The 18,549-nt window shown below is 36.9% G+C and overlaps 1 protein-coding gene across 5 annotated transcripts in view; it reads right to left on the bottom strand.

Moving 5' to 3' along the window:
* Positions 1–18,549, bottom strand: part of spock1 (SPARC (osteonectin), cwcv and kazal like domains proteoglycan 1) — a 254,265-nt gene that overhangs the window by 39,006 nt on the left and 196,710 nt on the right. For 2 of the 5 annotated variants that reach the window (XM_088604498.1, XM_088604495.1), the window contains one exon: positions 8,729–8,773. The exons of the other annotated variants lie outside the window; for them this stretch is intronic. In XM_088604498.1, coding sequence (XP_088460624.1) covers positions 8,729–8,773 — 45 coding nt within the window. The remainder of the gene's footprint in view (positions 1–8,728; positions 8,774–18,549) is intronic. 5 annotated transcript variants of the gene reach the window in all.

The following is an 18,549-nucleotide window of genomic DNA, read 5'->3' on the forward strand; positions in this document are numbered from 1 at the left end:
CATATGTTATCTCGTTATTACAAGATACTAATGATCATTTGAGTGCATGAACAAACTATTCCAAGACCTAGAACTTCGTCTAGTAGATGCTTCCAACAGCTTAGCAGGAACTGTGGGTTTAGTGTTTGTAACCATGTCCAGTGCAGCAGAATGTGCACGGACTTACTTTACTTTCAACTGAGGTTTATTAATAATTAAATGTTACAATTTGTACCTAATGTAAACACCGTCACTGTCGATTCCACTGCTTTAAACTGAAAGCAAACTAATGATAATGTAGGTATTGTATGACAACAGTGCTTTCACATGATTATCACATAAAGTAAGCAATAATGTACTATCTTGGAATAATGATAGCACTTTTTTGATAGCATATTTTTGTTTCCTTGATGCAGCAATATGGTTTTGTTCTGCTGTTTCTGTCTGTTCTGGATTCTTTTTTTTTAAAAAAGCTCAGCTAATCTTTAAATAGTCTAGAGCCTCTGAAAGACAAAATAGAAGAACTGCTGGTAGCAGCAATGATAAAGCAATGACAAACTCAGAACTACAAAACAGCCTTGCTCTTTTATGCTTTAATAAAAAAAGAATAAACACTATGCGAGACTGAGAGATTGATGTGACCTATATTCACAAAGGCTATTGATAGGCTTTTCAGAGTATGTCCAGCAGTTTGGAGTTGTTTTCCGCTGACAAATAGAATGAGATAATAAAGTTAGTAGTAGTGGAAAAATGTTCTTTGGGGGCACAACTGATTTAGTGAACACAGCAATATAATGTGTGCAGTGTAAGGTTTAGACAGATTAACATGTGGTCTTTGAAACCCGCTGGGACCTGCTAGATGAATTACTGTATAACCGCAGCATGCCGAAGATGACATTCTGAAAACTACAGAAAGTGATATTGATTTGAATTCAAAACTAATCCCTTGATAAAATGTGAAGTAACTGTTTTCCGGCTCCCAATGTGAATGCACCTAAACATTAATTTGCCTGATGCCAGGTGCTCTGTAATAGTTTACTGTAGTTTAATCAGCAGCATAAGCAGTTTTTCTGAAGCCCAAGGCAAGGAGCCTCTCTTGGGGTCCTCTAAACTCAGAGCTAAAGGCATCAGTTCATTTGTAGCCCTTATTTGTGTGCACACTTGGGAATCCTGACAATCCAGATACAGTAGAATCCAAGAACAATTTACCATCTCAGCCTACAGATATAGTTTTTGTTTAAACTCAATCTCTCTTGAGACTGGCATATTTAAAACATTCTTGTCCTTTGTTGCATTAAAATGAAAAACAACCTATTTTTGAGTAGAAACAGGTTGAGCTTTATTCCATGCTAAAAAGAGGAGAAAAGAATGTTTCGGCTGTGAAGCCTTCTTCGGGTGAAGGTTATGTTATTGACAAGTACCTCACCTCACAAGTCTAAAACAGCCCTCGGATTACCAACTCAGTCAGGAACTCCCAACCTCACAACCACATTCCTCTGGTGCTTCCCTACCATTCTAACACACTATCTATCCCCAGGACCATTAACAACAACTTTCCCACCTTACAGGATGATCCCTCCATCAGCACCCTTTTTCTGACCACCCCATCATCTGCCTAACCTTCTTGTTCACAGTTTCCTTGACCGCCCTCAACGATCCACACCAGGCACTTTCCCCTGCAATAGAACTTGCTGTATCACCTGCAAATATATATCTAACACCACACTCATTCAGGGCACCTCAGGACAATTCCAGATCACTCAGATGACATCTTGCACCTCAGGCAACCGTATTTACTGCATCTCGCAGAAAATGCCCAACTATCGACATTGGCGAAACAGGAAGGAGACTGGGAGACCACTTCAGAGAACATGTAAGGGCTGTGAGGATCAAAGATTTCTCCAAGCCCATAGTTTCTCATTTCACCTCTAAACCATGATCACACTGATCTCTCTGTCTGTGTTCTCAAAGAAGGGTTTCTCAACTCATATTGCAGAAAGACATCCCAAACCAAAATTATCCTGAAACTAGGATCACGCCTTCCCCCTTCTCTCAATGACAGACTCGTTTCCTTCTAATTCTCTCTATTTATTTGTAGGTTTCGACTTCACACCTCTCTTCACCTCTCTCGACTTTGCACCACCTACTGTAAGTGCCCACTCTGCCTCCCTGCTGCTCCTGCCTCCTCTCCACTCCCAGCTTTTGTTCTCCTATGCGGCTCACTTTCCTCTCTTTCTCACACCCAAAGAAGGCTCCACAGCCAAAATGTTGTGTCTGTTTTCTTCTCTTTTCAGCATGGAATAAACTTTTACTTGTTCCTTTGCAGCCTACGCATGCTGACGCAGCTACCTACTTAAACTATTTGCATACCTAGTACTAGTACTAGAATGCATACCTGAGAAAACATAGACTACATACATGTACTTCTCTTGCCTTTATGCAAAATGGTGTAGTTAAACAGAAGTCCAGGAGCGTTTATTGTAATCTAGCACTTCTGATCTCTTAAGTTCTGCTATTTTCCTACAGTAATCTTTCTGTACTTCATAATATTTTGCCATCAATATTAATTAAATATCACAAATAATATATTTGTTTCTCTTTTATATGAGTATGGAAATTAATTAGAGCTTGCACACCTGAAATTTTAAATCTGAGTCTGCACATTTTGTATGTGAAGCAGTGTTTCCCTAATATCACGTTTAAAATAATTACAAAGTGAAATGTATCACTGTGCTGTTTTTTGGAAGCATTTCTTCTTTCATTACTTCTATGGGTCTGATAATGGGCACTGCCTGTTTTCAAAAGTGTCCTTCAAAGCTCAGTATATGTAATGAAAAGAAAACAAAACAGACCTAGGCATCCACTGAGGATCTCATTCCACATTTCTCACAAACACAAAAACCTGTTTATAATAACATCAGATTCTTTTAACTTCAACCATTAGGGAAAAGAAAACATATGGCAAGCTAATATAAGATTCCTCACTGTTAAAAATACATTTGTCAGAAAATTAAATCCTGCCTGTGGAATGAAATCTGAAAGGAACCAATTTTAATCCTTCTTGTGCATAGTGAAACATGTTACAAATTCCTAAACACCATATTAAATTGGTATGCAATGATATCTGAATCTTCTAGCAGAAATGCATCCCTCTATTTATACAGAAGGCCTATTAAACTGTAATTCAGCTGGCTTTTTGGCTGGATACAAAGTACTGAGGTACTGTAGTACTAAGGCACAGAGGAGTTCTAACAAGCACAGAAGCCATTGTTCCTACATACAGTAGGTTTTGCAGTTAACAATGCAAATCTCAATAAAAGCCTTAAAAGAGACATTTACTTTTTTTGATAAAGCATAAAAGAATCACCATGTTTCATTGATTTTCATTATGCTAATGGTGAACAGGGATGTCACTCTAGTAGCATCAAACCAAACTGTTGTGCATTCCAATTCTGAGCTCACATCAGCTCCTGCTTGATATACAGAATGATGGCTCAAAGAGGAATGACACCTCTGTGAGCTGTTCCAGACAGGTGAGCAAAGGTAAATGCCAACTTTGAAGGCTGCATTGTTTCTTCATTCCCCTACAAAGGAGTAAACTCCATCAGAAGAGAAAAGCTACACCAATAGCACAATTTAATTCCAGATCAATTTTCCTTGCTTCCTAGTCATAAAGCAGACTTCTCAAGTATGTCAGTAAGTACAGTTTGCCAGAAGCCAGGCCTGTCTCACACTATCAAACTTTTTTTTGACTTTGGGAATTCAATCAGGCTCTCTCAAGGTAAGAGAGATAAATCCATCAGCTACTAAAACTGCCAAGCTGTTGATCTCAATAGAGTTAGCAATATAAAGGTAAGTTCCAGGTAAAAAAAAGCAATGCATTTTTAATGTGGTTAGCTTCCTCATCCCCCTTTGTGAAATCAGGAGAGGCATAAAACAGGAAACAGTGCCAAAGGTTTAAATAAAAGTTAAGTGTGGAAAAGAACTATTGACTTGAAGGTTAACAGTGGAGACTCACTTTAGAAGCAAAGTATAAGAGAAACAAAAAATACCGTAAGATATCTGATGACCCATTCACATCTCGCAAAGCCCCACTCTTTCAGCAATATACTACAATTTGATATCATCATAGTCTAAGAATATATCAAAAACGAGACATGGGAATAATGTTAAATATTAGTAAAATACTAAATAATAGTAATAATAATAAGGTCTGTTGAAACATTTTTTGAAGAATGGGATTAAATGTCCAAAATAAGTTTTTTCCTTGCCTGTAAGACTTTTGTTACAACTACCAAACTCCAGTTAATTTCTGCTTTTCTCCATTTGTATTTGGAACAGCTGCTTGTTATTCAACCTACAGTAGGTTTTCACCTTGCAAAAGGTGAGCAGAGCACAAGCAACAGTTCCCTGGCAATTACCCATCATTCAAACAATAAAAGCATTGTTTTTTACTCAAGAATATTATTCCCTTTTAAGCAGCTTTCTGATAATGAATGGCTAGATAACTTCTTGTGTTTGGATAGCCTTATTGTAGTATGCAAAGGAACAAGTTATAGGTTTATTCCATGCTGAAAAAAAGAAGAAAGAGAACACAACGTTTCGGCCGTGGAGCCTGCACGGCCGAAACGTTGTGTTCTCTTTCTTCTTTTTTTCAGCATGGAATAAACCTATAACTTGTTCCTTTGCAGCCTACGCATGCTGACGCAGCTACCCACCTGAACTACTTATTGTAGTATGTGCAGATATACTGTATGTTTTTTTAGAATTGAAATCTGCTGTAATTTCCAATCGCTATTATAGTCAGATATGAAGCAGGGGTTATGTCACAACCTGTTGAACTCTATATATTCTTAATATGCTCACCTTAGACGAAGGAAGTCAGAAGCCCACCTCATTACAAAGTTACTGAGCACAGTAGAATGTGGGCCCTATGAGAATTTGTATCTCTTCATTTATCATTTTAACTAGTTCATTTTTGGGGTACAAGAGAGGGATGTACCCACTATCCATCTGTTTAAAATCAGTTACAGAAGCCTTTTATGTTAATTCTGAGTTTCTGCCATAGAGTATGGCTCATCTATGGACTTATTTGTGTCATTACAGCTGTTTCCATAATGAGGCATTCTCTTGTTTGTTATCATCACCATTCATGTAGGGCAATAATTGAAATACTGTAACTGAAGCTTAAGTGAAATCAGCCCTGCCATTACTATTGTTTCATTCAATGGAAATTAATTTTCTCAGCTTGCAGTAAAACCAATACTCCTTTACATTGAATATGTAGATGCCTGAACAAAATATAAACAGTTTTCCAATAGCAAGCAGCTATTTATTTTGACAGCTGTAAAATTAGTTCTCTCGGGTAACTTACCCCTGCATTTGAAGTGAAAGTCAATGAAACAAGAAGTATAGCTAGCAGCTTTTTTCTGGTAAATATACAGTATTAGAACACTTCACACTAAGTAACTTACTTAAGCTAATGAAACATAATGAAATAACACCATTTCTGTTGAAAAGGCTAAAAATTCTTCAGTAGGTACTCCAATATCTGCCTTCATCAACTGTTATTAGCATAAATGCTCTTTTCTTTCTAAAGCTTTGTTAAAATAGCAATCATTTAATTTTTGAGACAGCTTCTTCAGCAGGCTCTTCAGTTTATTTGGCACCCCAGAAAATATAATGATTTTTTAAATCAAATACATATTATTAAGACACAGCATCTCTTTACAGGGGTATGTTAAGAGAGAGCAAGTGACACACTCAGAGTTACTCTACATGTTGATAATTCATATCTGCGAAATTTCAAGAGCTAAAAACCTTTAAAAAAAACTTTCCTTAACCTGAGCAATTACAGAATAATAACATAATCATATTTTGAAATGTTCTTACCATATTGCTCGAATGAAAGATCATAAATGTATTCCCAAAGGTGAAATGGGTGACAACGTGTTACTTGTCATATGCATTAACATGACATTTAATTAATAATCATTATCCTGAAAAGTGTCACTTTCTGATACTCCTCAGCTGGCAGTTAAGTCAAATGTATAATAATATGTTTTTCATTATTGACCTTTATAACAAGTGAATATATATTATTCACAAATGTTTTTCATTTGGTATTATTTCAGTACTGTTATTTCCCTTTGCCAGTGCCACAGCCCCTCTTTGGGGCACAACTCCTCCTGGTTTCTGTTGTGTTTAGCAGACTACAGAGCACATTACCCCCCCAGTTTGGATACTAGTTTGTTTGGAAGTATTACCCCCCACCAATGCTGGTCACCACTCAAGATACAACAACAATGTCTGCAGCAGGCATCTGAATCCTAAGAGTTCAACAACCTACCCATTGCACCACACCACACACCTTTTGGTAGCTTTATTATTTTAACTTTCTCTCCCATCCTCTGCATGTTTGGCCCTGTTCGATGTACTGTACATACTGTACAATGACATTAAAGGAAAACACTGCAAATCTCACTAACAATACATGATACATCTTCTTTATAAGCTTCATGCTCACAGAGATTCACTTTTATAAAGTATTTTACATTATCCAATGGTAATTTTTTTCTTGTCTCTGACTTTGAAAATTACTTACAGTATGCGCACTGAAGTAGTAATGATTTATTGCAGACAGAGGTTAAGGCTGATGGTTATGACAATGTACCTTATGCAAATGAGGAGTTGTGACTGCAAAAATCAAGCTAGGAGGCTGGCAGCTCTGGTGTATTATAAATAGATATATGAAGGTAACATTTGCACATGAGAAACCCAAATCATGTCTGCAGTTTGGAACTACAAAAAATTCAAGCAATTATTTTCTAGATCCAAATACCTGTATTCGGTAATGCAAGGCATCAGCACCACATTGTTCAACAGAAAACTAACCAGATGACCATCTCATGTCAGGATACATAGCACAGTCATACACAGACACTGATAATTATCATTTGCTGAATTAAATACAGTTATTATCCCACCTTTTGTATTCATATAACAATGAGGAAGGGGGAGACTAGTAAATAGCTATACTAATTATTGTACTTTTTTTTACTTGTTATTTTACTGTCAGGATAATGGCTCTATCAATAAGGATTTTAGTTTATATCCAATCTTCTGCACATACTTTGACAAAACCTTGTATATAACATAAGTGATTTTAAAAAACAAATGCAGGGGTAAAATTATATAAAACAAATAAAATCAAATTGAGACCAAACTTTCAATTCAAGTACATGACTCAATCAGTAATTTTTAACCATACATTATCTTTCGCATATTTGTGATACTGTAGCTACTTTTGTATGTGATTCTGACAAAGCTATGGGCCTGTTCACTGAACATGGGGTCACTTAAAATTAATCTTTTTTGGCTTCCCTCACCACCTCTGTCACTTAAGCAAGACAGTGATTAAATACAGTATAGCTCATGCAAAAATGCTTACACCAACCTGCATACTCCAGTTAATTCTTCAGTTAATGCAATTTTTTAAAATTCTTTATTTTGTGATTTTTGCTATTGTTTAACATTTTAAACTAATTGAGCAGTCTCCAAAAGTTTGCTTAAGTTTAAATTTTGTATTCCAAATATGAACTTTTTTCGTCAGACGTTTTTCTAAGTAATCATCTAATATCAGTCATATATTCCAAGAACCTGAAGTGTTTTTACAGCACGTAATAATGTGGGGAGCCCAGCTGACATGGGCTCCATTCTTAAAAGGAGCAATGTTGATAAGCACTGGATGAATAAAATCCATTCTGAGGTACGATATGTACAGTTTGTCATTTTACTTCAATGTAACATCTAGTATTACACAGAAACTGCCAGATCGTCCTATTCCATCCATTCCATCCATTCATTTTCTAACACCTTTGTCCTATTCAGGAGCTTGGGGGAGCCAGAACCTATCCCAAGAAGTAAGATGCAATGCAGGGTACACCCTGGGCAGGACACTAGTCCATTGTAGGGCAAACACACAGACACACACACTAACACCTCAGAACAATTTTCCCAGAAACCAATTAAGCTAACAACATGTTCTTGGACTGTAGGAGGAAACTGGAGCATCTGAACAAGGACAGACATCCACACTGATAGCACCCCAGGTCCAGAATTGAAACCAGGGCCCCGACACTGTGAGAAGATGCCACCATACCTTCCAGATCCCCCTCTTCCCAAACCAAACCATAAATGTATAATATGATACACTAAGCCTTCTCCTACTTGTGGAAGTATGGGGATGAAGGACAGAAATAAATACTAATTATTCTCTGCCCTCAGAGAACTATGAAACTGTCATGACCACTAACCGGCCCAGACCAGCTCCTAAGAGGTCTAATCAGTTCCAGCAGCAGGGTGATAATTACAAACGCCATCGCACGTGTTAATGTCTCATCAGACGCTTACCGTGCGGCAGGCTGCATTATTTAAGCCCCCCTTACCCGTATATCACTGCTCGGTATTGAGTTCACTTCGTGTTGCTCTACCTAGCGTTTCTTTCCCTTTTGCCTTACTGGATTTTCTGACTTCACCTTTTTGCCTTCGGACTTCGGTTCTCGTCTCGCCCCTTGGATTGTTTGCTACCTGTGACTATTTTCGGAATTGACCCTGGCGCTCTTGTTTCGACCATGAACCTGTCTCTCATTCTGGATTGTTCGCCACCAGTGCCTTTACCGGATCTTGACCAACCTTACGCCTTTGGACTACGGCTCAGCTCCTGGATTTGCTTTGTTCGCTTACTCACCTCCCAAGGTCTCCTGCATCTGCATCGGATCCGTTTCACCACAACCTAGCTCCATTACAGAAACAAGGAGATGAGAACAAGAAGAATGGGAAAATTCGCCAGCCATGGAACCAGGTAATAAATAGATTGAACAGCACTGATGGGAAAACCAGCAAACATCCACTGGGAGAGAAAAAAAGTGCTGCTCCAGCAAGTGCAGGTCTTGAATCAGGGCTGGGAATACTAAAGCACCATTCTTTTTCATTCTAAGAGAGGGTTTTGTGTTTCTGCTTAGTTTTTACAATACAGACCCCATTGATAGATTAATGAGTATTTTGCCTCATGTGATTCTTTCCTACTAGTGGTTCATAGAGTCTCTGCAAAGACTTATTTAATATCAAAGTCAGGGACTCATTTTCGAAAGACAATATTGTAATATTAATCTACTGTATATGCATGGCAGGCATTTTTGTGAAAGAGTAACTGTTGTGAAGAGTAATTGAAGTGACAAAAAATCTCAGACTCAGATAATAAATAGACAAAAGATAAATGTTTTATAGAGAATGGCATAGATGGAATGCTGCAATTGTCCAGTATATACTGTGATGTCACAAAAGTACAAATCTCATACTGTACTACCATCTTCTGCAATTAAGATATTTCAGTTAGCATGCCATGTAATGTATGTAAATCTATATTCATGGTTTGCAAGTGATAGAAAATAAAACTCCTGTCATTGTCAGTTTATAACATATAGCATTAAATAATGAAAGTTTAATTACTATATAAGAACATATGCAATTAATTTGCTTTTAGCGGTACATGAAATCAAAGGAATAGCTAATCAGACTTCAGTGAACATATAATAAGGAACATTCTTTATTTTAGTGAGCCTGGCTTCAATAATAATCAATCTTTTATGTGGATTATTAGCAATTCAACTAATTTAATTTATGAAACAGTTACATCAATAAGAAATAATTCTGTTTAAGTCACATTTCACATGCTAGGAAATGTTCAGACCTTGTTTTTCAGCCTCAGTGTGGAGATTTAAGAATTTCCTTGGCACTTTTTATTCATTTGGATATCTTAACAGGTCTCCACAGTCCAGTCTGTCACCAACCACAGTACTATTCATTTTATTTACCCACAACAACCCAGCTCTATCATCACTGGCAATCTCAAGGGCCAACAGATAACCCATGTCAAGCTACTAGTCATTACTATCTGTCACTAATGTTTCTAAGTCCCTTTGCATTTCAATAGATTCTGTGCAGTACCCTACCTTATGTTACCATTTGTTCTGCTTTGACAGAGGCACCTTGAAAGTAGATAGGATGAGCCATGAAAAGGAGTCAACTTAAATTATGAATGCACTGCTCTTCCATATCTAATCAAACATTCTTCCTGTGTCACATAAACATGGGAATATTTCATGGGCAAAAGTCTTGCTTCTTTGATCTCTCTCTGAGGTTTTTGAGGTGAAGACAGTTCATAAGATCTTGAACAGAGTACTACCAATAATTACTACACTGAAAATTTATTTATGAATGATTTAATGAAACAATAATTAAGTAATGGAAGGGCAGATAAGAAAAAAATACTAATAAAAATGTACAGACAGCTTCATGAATTCTTGAAAACCACAATATGAAGGTGAAAATGCACATTACCTCCAAACTCATGAGAGCAAAACCTTCTAAGTTTATGCCAGAGGTTATATGTTAAAATGAAATTGTCTATGAATGCTCTGCGAGATTTGACAGTTTTACATGGCAGGTTTGCCTTTATGAGAAGTAATAAAATGAGATAGGACAGTGAACAAAAGTCAAAACGTAGGCTCTGCTGAAAAATATCTATGCTGAAATTGGCACAAACATGTTCATTGTGTCTGTCTGCTAAGGACTGCTGTTGCTTAGATATCAAGGGTCTAAAGTTCTGTACAATGGTTAGAAACACAAAGGAATATGTGTGGTGTTTACACAGTATGCTTTTGAGTATAATATTATGAAGTGAATAGATATGGAATTTTAAAACACAAATTTAACATTTTAACATTCTGCTAAAGCACTTTTGAGACATTATAGCCTGATCTTATCAGATCTCAAATGCTAAACAAGGCTGGGCCAGTTCAGCACTGAGATGGGGGATTTCTAATGAATATTGGAAAATTGGGTCCTGCTGTAAGCGACATTTTGGAACAGCATGTGACACTCTTCCATCTGGACCCCAATTTCCAATCCAAAACCAATTATGGTGATCAATAATGCTAAGGAGGTGCTTACATTTCAATCACACATTAAATCACAACTATGTTTGTAGGGTATCCAGACTACATTTCACTTAAGCCAGGTATAATTTGGTTTATTAAAATTGGCTTCTTAATTCAAGCGAAGTCTAGTGCTTCTACCTATGCTGTACAATCTGTTGTGTAGTGCAGCTCCCAGTGCTAATAATGGTTGCCATGAGTCACACAGGAAGGTTGTGCACTTCAGTGGAGGATAAAGTGGCTGCCCTCCTATGAGTGAAGTGTTTTGCAATCCTTTGGAAAGTGTGTGGGATTATTATCATAAGAAAACTGTAGGGTCAATTACAGGTGTATAAGCATTGCCAATGACCACTTTGGTAGTACTGTATGTCTTGAGTTGAGTATGTATTTTTCGAAATTGGTGATTTTTCTGTGTCAATTTTTTTGTATTTCTAAAAGATGGAAGTTTAAACTATTTTAAAATATTGCACATTTGTATTTTTAGGAACAAATCTGGAAATAACAGTTCTGGCTGGGACTAGACATGCTTGGAATGTTCCAGAAGAGTGACTATATAATCATCCAGCAGCCATATCACCCTGCAACTCACAACTGGCAACCCACAGAAGCTAAGCAGGTGTGAGCCTGGTCAGTACCTGGATGGGAGACCTCCTGGGAAAAACTAAGGTTGCTGCTGGAAGAGGCGTTAGTGGGGCCAGCAGGGGGCGCTCACCCTGCGGCTCATGTGGGTCCTAATGCCCCAGTGTAGTGATGGGGACACTATACTGTAAACAGGCGCCGTCCTTCGGATGAGACGTAAAACCGAGGTCCTGACTCTCTGTGGTCATTAAAAATCCCAGGGTGTTTCTCGAAAAGAGTAGGGGTGTAACCCCGGCATCCTGGCCAAATTTCCCCATCGGCTGTTATCAATCATGGCCTCCTAACAATCCCCCTCTGTGAATTGGCTTCATTACTCTGCTCTCCTCCCAACTGATAGCTGATGTGTGGTGAGCGTTCTGGCGCACTATGGCTGCCGTCGCATCATCCAGGTGGATGCTGCACATTGGTGGTGGTGGAGGGGAGTCCCCATTACCTGTAAAGCGCTTTGAGTGGAGTGTCCAGAAAAAAGCGCTATATAAGTGTAAGCAATTATTATTATTATAATTATTATATGCATTAACATCTCTATGTGTCATTGGTTTCGACAATGCACAGTCTTATCTTCCTAAAATGCCTTTGGAGATTTTCATTGGTTGAACTGAGAAAGCAGAGCTCGATGGGTGGGTGTAATTTCTGTGCTATCAAAACAAGCTCTCATAACGGGCTTTTCCTGACAGCTTGTTTAAAAACACCATTTCTCATAAACCTGTTCAACTAGTCATCTGGAAATACAGTACTAAATAAATGGCATGCAAGGAAATAGATGCTTAAATAAGTTGTCACTTTAAAAATCTAAAAGTTACAATAACCTTTAATGTTTATTTAAATGTGCTGATCTAGGAAGTAATGCTCTCTGACAATACCACAGATTACCATTATGACAGCCACTGCAGAATACAAACCCGGGAAATCTTCCATTTATCATGGATAATTCATAGCAAGAGCCGAAAGATAAGAAAGTCATGGTGTTAACATGTTACTCACTCTGATTATATATTATCAGGGGCATCCACCCACTGAATGAGAACTAACATATAATTTATCTATTTTAACTTGAACACTGGCATGATACTGAATAAATAAAATGACATAGAAGAACACTACCCTCTACCCAAGCAGCTTCTGTGACAGCATGTTTTCCTCAAATGGAAGATGGTCTTATAAGCAAAACGTTACCAGTACCTACAGCATGGCAAAACTCCTCTTGATACAAGTTCAAAGGTTACAGGGTTAATATAGTTGATTCTTGACAGTATTTCTGATTTCCTCTTAAGAGCCAAACAAGATGTATTGTATTGTGTTGTGTTGTGGAATATTTTTTCCTATGAGAGACATAGGCACCAAACCCCTTTCCCTCAAGGTTGGGTAACAATACCAGCCCTCTTTCTCATGGGGGGTTAAACTTTCAGGAGAACAGCCAAATCTAACCTGTACAGTATATCTGTAGGTGATGGAAGGAGACTGGATTACACAGTGAAAACCCAAGAATGCTTTTTACACATTAAAAATTTAAAAGTTTTAGTAAATGAGACTTATTTTTAATACTGGAACCTAAAGTAGCCTTATTTAGAAGGTATTATTGTACAGATTAAAAAACTTCAAGGAATTCACCAACTTTCAAACATCTGACTTAAATAAAGTCTAGCCATGCACTTAGAAAAGTGCTGTGAGACGATTTGATTCTCAGATTTTAGAAGCATTTCTGAATAATTTAGAGAAGTAGCAGACAGTTCTATAAATATATTTTAGCACAATTTTTCTATTTTGAGTGAACTTGTAAGGTTGGATTTGGAGTTTGTGGAAAAATAGAAACATTAGCATCAGCTGACTCTGGCTATGGTACATGGTGCAAACGCTCAGTGCTTGCATCTATTGAAAGAGCAAAACTATTGTGATATTAGCACTCTCTGTTGTTTAACACACACACTCCATCTACCTGTCTGTCAGCAATCATGATGTCAGTAGTTTTGATGCATAATGCCCACAGCCTGTTAAAGCTGTAGTCAGCCAATACATTTTACATCTAACATTACATTGCTTGAACCCTAGCTGAAATGTCTAAATGGCAATGAATTAAATAATTTGTTCACATTTAGAACTCTAAACCCTCTTGTGTTCTGTTTTTATTAGAATTTGTAATAAAACTAGGGATATTCAAATTTAGATATGATCACAAAAGCATAGAAAATCAAAAAAAGGGAAATATTCAAAAGTTCACATTCTGATGATAACTGCCACATTCATGGTATCTTATGAATTCACAGCACGCTGTGATAACATAAGCAAAAACTTAACCTTAAAATCTTTCTTTGGAGATGTGTCTTGACATTACTTGCAAGTTCAGATTTTCCTTTAGATTTTGTGAGACACATTCCTAATCCACACAATCATTAGCAAGTGAGGTAGCAGAGCATATTGCCATATAATTAAAATCTATAACTAGAGTACTTGTATTCCTGTATGAACCATAGTATTAAGATGGTTTAAACTTTTCTAGCATGAGTGCTTGGCAATAGCATCACTAAATAAAAGCCTTGCCTAATATCCCTGGAGAGTCTTAGAAATATTACTTTCTACATTAGACAGACAACAAAGTATATTGAAAGTTTATGTAACATTTACAATGAATTTCAGTTAAGGCAGTACAGTATATGTACTGTACATATTGTATATGGTGCCTTGCAAAAGTATTCAGAACTTCACATTTCGTTACTTTGAAGATTGCAGTCATGAAGTAGCAATTAATATGGGTTACACAACCTACTCCATGCAATCAAAGCAAAAAACAAAAAGAAGTAAAAATAAATCATTAATTCAAATAAATCAAGTATTCAAATCCATTCCCGTGGCAAACCTATATAATAAAGTTAAGGAAATTTACCTACCAAGACACATGATTACTTAAGTAGCCTTTATCTGTGTGCAGTAATGACAGTTCATATGATTTCAGAACAAAAACACCCCTATCCACCCATCCATTTTATACTTTATCCGATACGATAAGGATCACAGGAGAGCTGGAACCTATCCCAGCAAGCATCTATTGTTCTAAGGTCACGTGACCCAAGGGCCCTCAGTTAAGTAGAGAATTTCAAGCAAATATTCAACCACGAATCTTAATATCTCTTAGAACTTGATCACTAAGTGGAAGGCACCCAGACATTACCTAAATCAGACTGTCCCTCCACACGGAGCAGCAGGGCAAGGAGAAAGTTAGTTAAAAATAAAAAGTGAATTTCCTTGAGAAGGCCAGTAAAAGTCCAGACCAGACTCCTATTGAGACTCAGTGGAAATACAGTACCTAAAAACTGGTGTCCATAAGTAATCCAAAAGAACTGTGACAGAACATGAGAAAATCTGGTATGAAGAATGGGCTAGAATTGCACCACACCAGGCTCCTAAGTTGGTAAACATTTATACAATGAGACTTACAGTATACAGTAGAATATACATATATACATTCTACTGTATACTGTATATCTCCTTTCTGTTCTCCTCCCCACTGATGGCTGAAATGTAGTGCCGTTGCATTATCCAGGTGGGGCTGCACATTGGTGGTGGTGGAGTCCCCATTACCTGTAAAGTGCTTTGAGTGGAGTGCTAAAAAATTGTAGGGAATTATTATTATTATTATTTATCTTTCACAATACTGAGGCTATTAAAATTCATAATAAACCTGTTCATGACATGTTTTAAATACACATCTGTTTCACTTCTTTATGTTAGCCATGTCATCCTGCAGTCTAGATGAGTCTTTATAAGGACAATACTGTTTTATGTGGCTGGTAATGTTGACATGTATATCAATTTAGATGGAATTAGAAACCTCTTTAAACTATTAATGTTGCCCTGCTTAGCACTGTGAAAGTTGAAGAGCTATTTAATGTCAATTTCCATTAACCCCCAGTGACTCAGGTGGAGTTTACATTCCACTTTGAACACTCACTCATCTCCTAGGACTAACTGCCCAATGTTCAACTGCTTTCTTAAAAATCCCCATAAACTTTAAAGATATTTCTTTTAAAAACACACATACTGTACAGTATATGCCACTTTCACTGTTCACATGGTATATTAGAGCAAGCTATTCATTTCCATAAAATACCATAAGCTATGAGGAACATCTTCATAGAAGGATGAAGTGTCAATGCCCTCATTCTTTTGGGTTCAGAGACTCACAGTTCTCATATTGGGAACATTCCTGATTGGAATATACAGTAATTGAGAAATATAATTCTTAAGCTGGGTGGCACGATGGCGCTGTAGTTAACCTTGCTGTCTCACAGAGCTGGGGCCCTGGGTTCCATTAAATACCTGGAGAGCTATTTGCGTATCTGTCCATGTGCATGTGGGTTTTCTCTGAGTGTTTCCTCCCAAATACTGGTAAGATAATTAGCCAATAGGAAAATTGAGTGTGTATGTATCTGTGTCAGCCCTACAATGGACTGGAGTCCCATCTAGGGTGTATCCTGCCTTCCGCCTGTTGCTTACCAGGATAAGCTCCGGCCTCCCTACAATCCAGAATTGAATGGTGGTTAGAAAATGGATGGATGGACTACTTCTGCTATATGCAGTCTTAAAACATTACAATCCAGGAGGATGGCTGCTTATGCAACTTTCACCTTTGGTACAGTTTACACAAGAAAATCTTCAAATGGGTGCAGTGCTCCTTTTGTGCCACATAAGTGCCTTTGACAAAAAGCGGAACAAAAAGTATTGAAATGCAAAGAATCAGGTATTTCAAGGCTCCTCACATAATAGTTAGGTTTTGGGGCACAAACTGAAAAGCTAGCAGTCAGCTAAAAGGTATATTGACACCTGCAACAACAACCACAGAGTGTTCCTCATTAACTTGTCAGTTAAAAAGGTACAATTAGGTGTACTGGTAGTTTATTTAACAAAGCAACTTTAAAGCCAAAGAGCTTTCACCTTTAAACCTTTGTGCACATCAATCAGCAGACCTGTGTGGTCTCAAAAGTCCCCTATGTAGAAACACAACTAAAGTTATCCATGATGACGCTTCTAACAGTAACTTGGAAAAAGGGAAGTGCTTACAGAATGCATACAATCTGCTTTTAAAAACTGTTTAAGTCTGTAGTGCTGAGGCTTATAACCCACTGGTTTTGAAGGGGTGGAGGGTGGGATCTTATGCATAGTGTAATGTTATTTTTCCCTATAATATAATCACTATATTCTGCATCATAAAAAAACACATGCAGAACAGATACAGATTCAGCTTTAATTAAAACAAGTGTATATTTCCAACATATTTAATGTAGAAATTTCATTTGAAGATACCAAATTTGGTGAATTAATGAATTCCAAACGAGTGATTTTAATGTCTCTTTATCAAAATTGTCTCAAACTGTACTACTGCAGAAGCGAATTAACTGGATATTGCTTTTAAAGATTAAGTAATAGACGAAGGAGTAAAATGAGGAGAAGGAATGTTTAACTTCAACCCTGAAGTAGACTTTTAGAATGCCATAGTGAAGTTTATTGTCCTTAACTGTATTTCCACTGGGATTAGATAAGAAGTATAGTAAGTTGGTCTCAATTACTTTGGTAAACAATGTTTATGTCATTCTGTCTGTGGTAATAGTGATGCTGATATAGGTAAGGGAATTTCCTTATTAAAACCATGTATTAATCTCCATCCTTGATTTGAACCCAAAGCATGTTTATGAGAGTTCTGGATGATTTGTGCACATGTTTCAGAAGTAAAGTAGATTAACCATACCATTAGAGAAAAACACATATCCAACTGAGGGAGTATTATTTGTTTTACTTCCAATCTCCAGTACAGGTGTTTTAATTTTGACAAAAAACAAAATATGAAATTGATTTTAAACTGAGACTTGATGTCTTTCATCTTCCCCAGTTTAAAACATAAATTACTGTATTCTATCCTGTGGTTGACTAGTGAATGTTACTTATTACAGTAATTACAGTAGTAGTAATTACTGCGTAGTATATAGTAATACTGAATTAAGACTTCCTTGTGAAAGTACAGTGGACTTCACCACCGTGAAGCACTTCAAAACAGCCATTTGGTACAGTACCTTTGTTGAAAGCTAGACTCTGACATTAGATTAATCTCTTTACCTTAATTTTGAGCTTCACTGCATCACTGAGCTACTATATTAAAATGCTGCTTTACAAATCAGACTAGGTCTATAATGCAGTGTAATATTATGTTTATTATGGTTTTAGAAATATGGAAATTGGCAATAGACATTACACACATCATATTTTATGACTGCCATGATGACTGAGTGCTTCATTTTTTAATATGGCTCATCAGATTCTAATCACATGTAGAACAGTCTACCAATGAAGTTTAATATTCCTTACAAAGCTTATTAAACTATCTTTTCTACAATGTAATCCTCCTTAGAAGAGCTAAATTGACACCAATTGGCTTGCTGTCAGGCATCGTTATCATAGAAACCACTGAAAACTTTGTCGGTGTGAAAATTAAAAGAAGATAACCTTATATCCCTGTAGAACTTTGAAATACATTGAAAGTAAAAAAACTAAGTTTAGATTTAAAGAATGTTAAAGATCTGTGGTATTTACAGATTTCATTACTGAAATTACTTCAGATTTCATTACTTCATTTCTGTTTCTCTCTCTGCATCTTAACTGTTAATTTTCTCAACATGGGTGCTCACATGTGTTCTGGAAATGTATATTTAAAGAAAGGGAAATGCCCACTTGTATCAGAAATGGTTAGATTTTTCTCAAGCCTTTGAAAAATACACATATAGACATGGTTAAGTGGAGTAGGGACAGTGAGGTTACTTATTTCTTCTGAAACAGAAATCAGCAGGTGGGCTTGGCTTTTTAAGTAATTTGGAACTTGCAGCTCCTAATGAAATACTTCTGGAGCTTGATTGGAGAACTTCTGTCATGAGGTATAGAATGTGATATA

Source organism: Lepisosteus platostomus, chromosome 13, assembly GCF_059453375.1.
Source record: "Lepisosteus platostomus isolate fLepPlt1 chromosome 13, fLepPlt1.hap1, whole genome shotgun sequence".
In the NCBI taxonomy this organism is placed as follows: domain Eukaryota; kingdom Metazoa; phylum Chordata; class Actinopteri; order Semionotiformes; family Lepisosteidae; genus Lepisosteus; species Lepisosteus platostomus.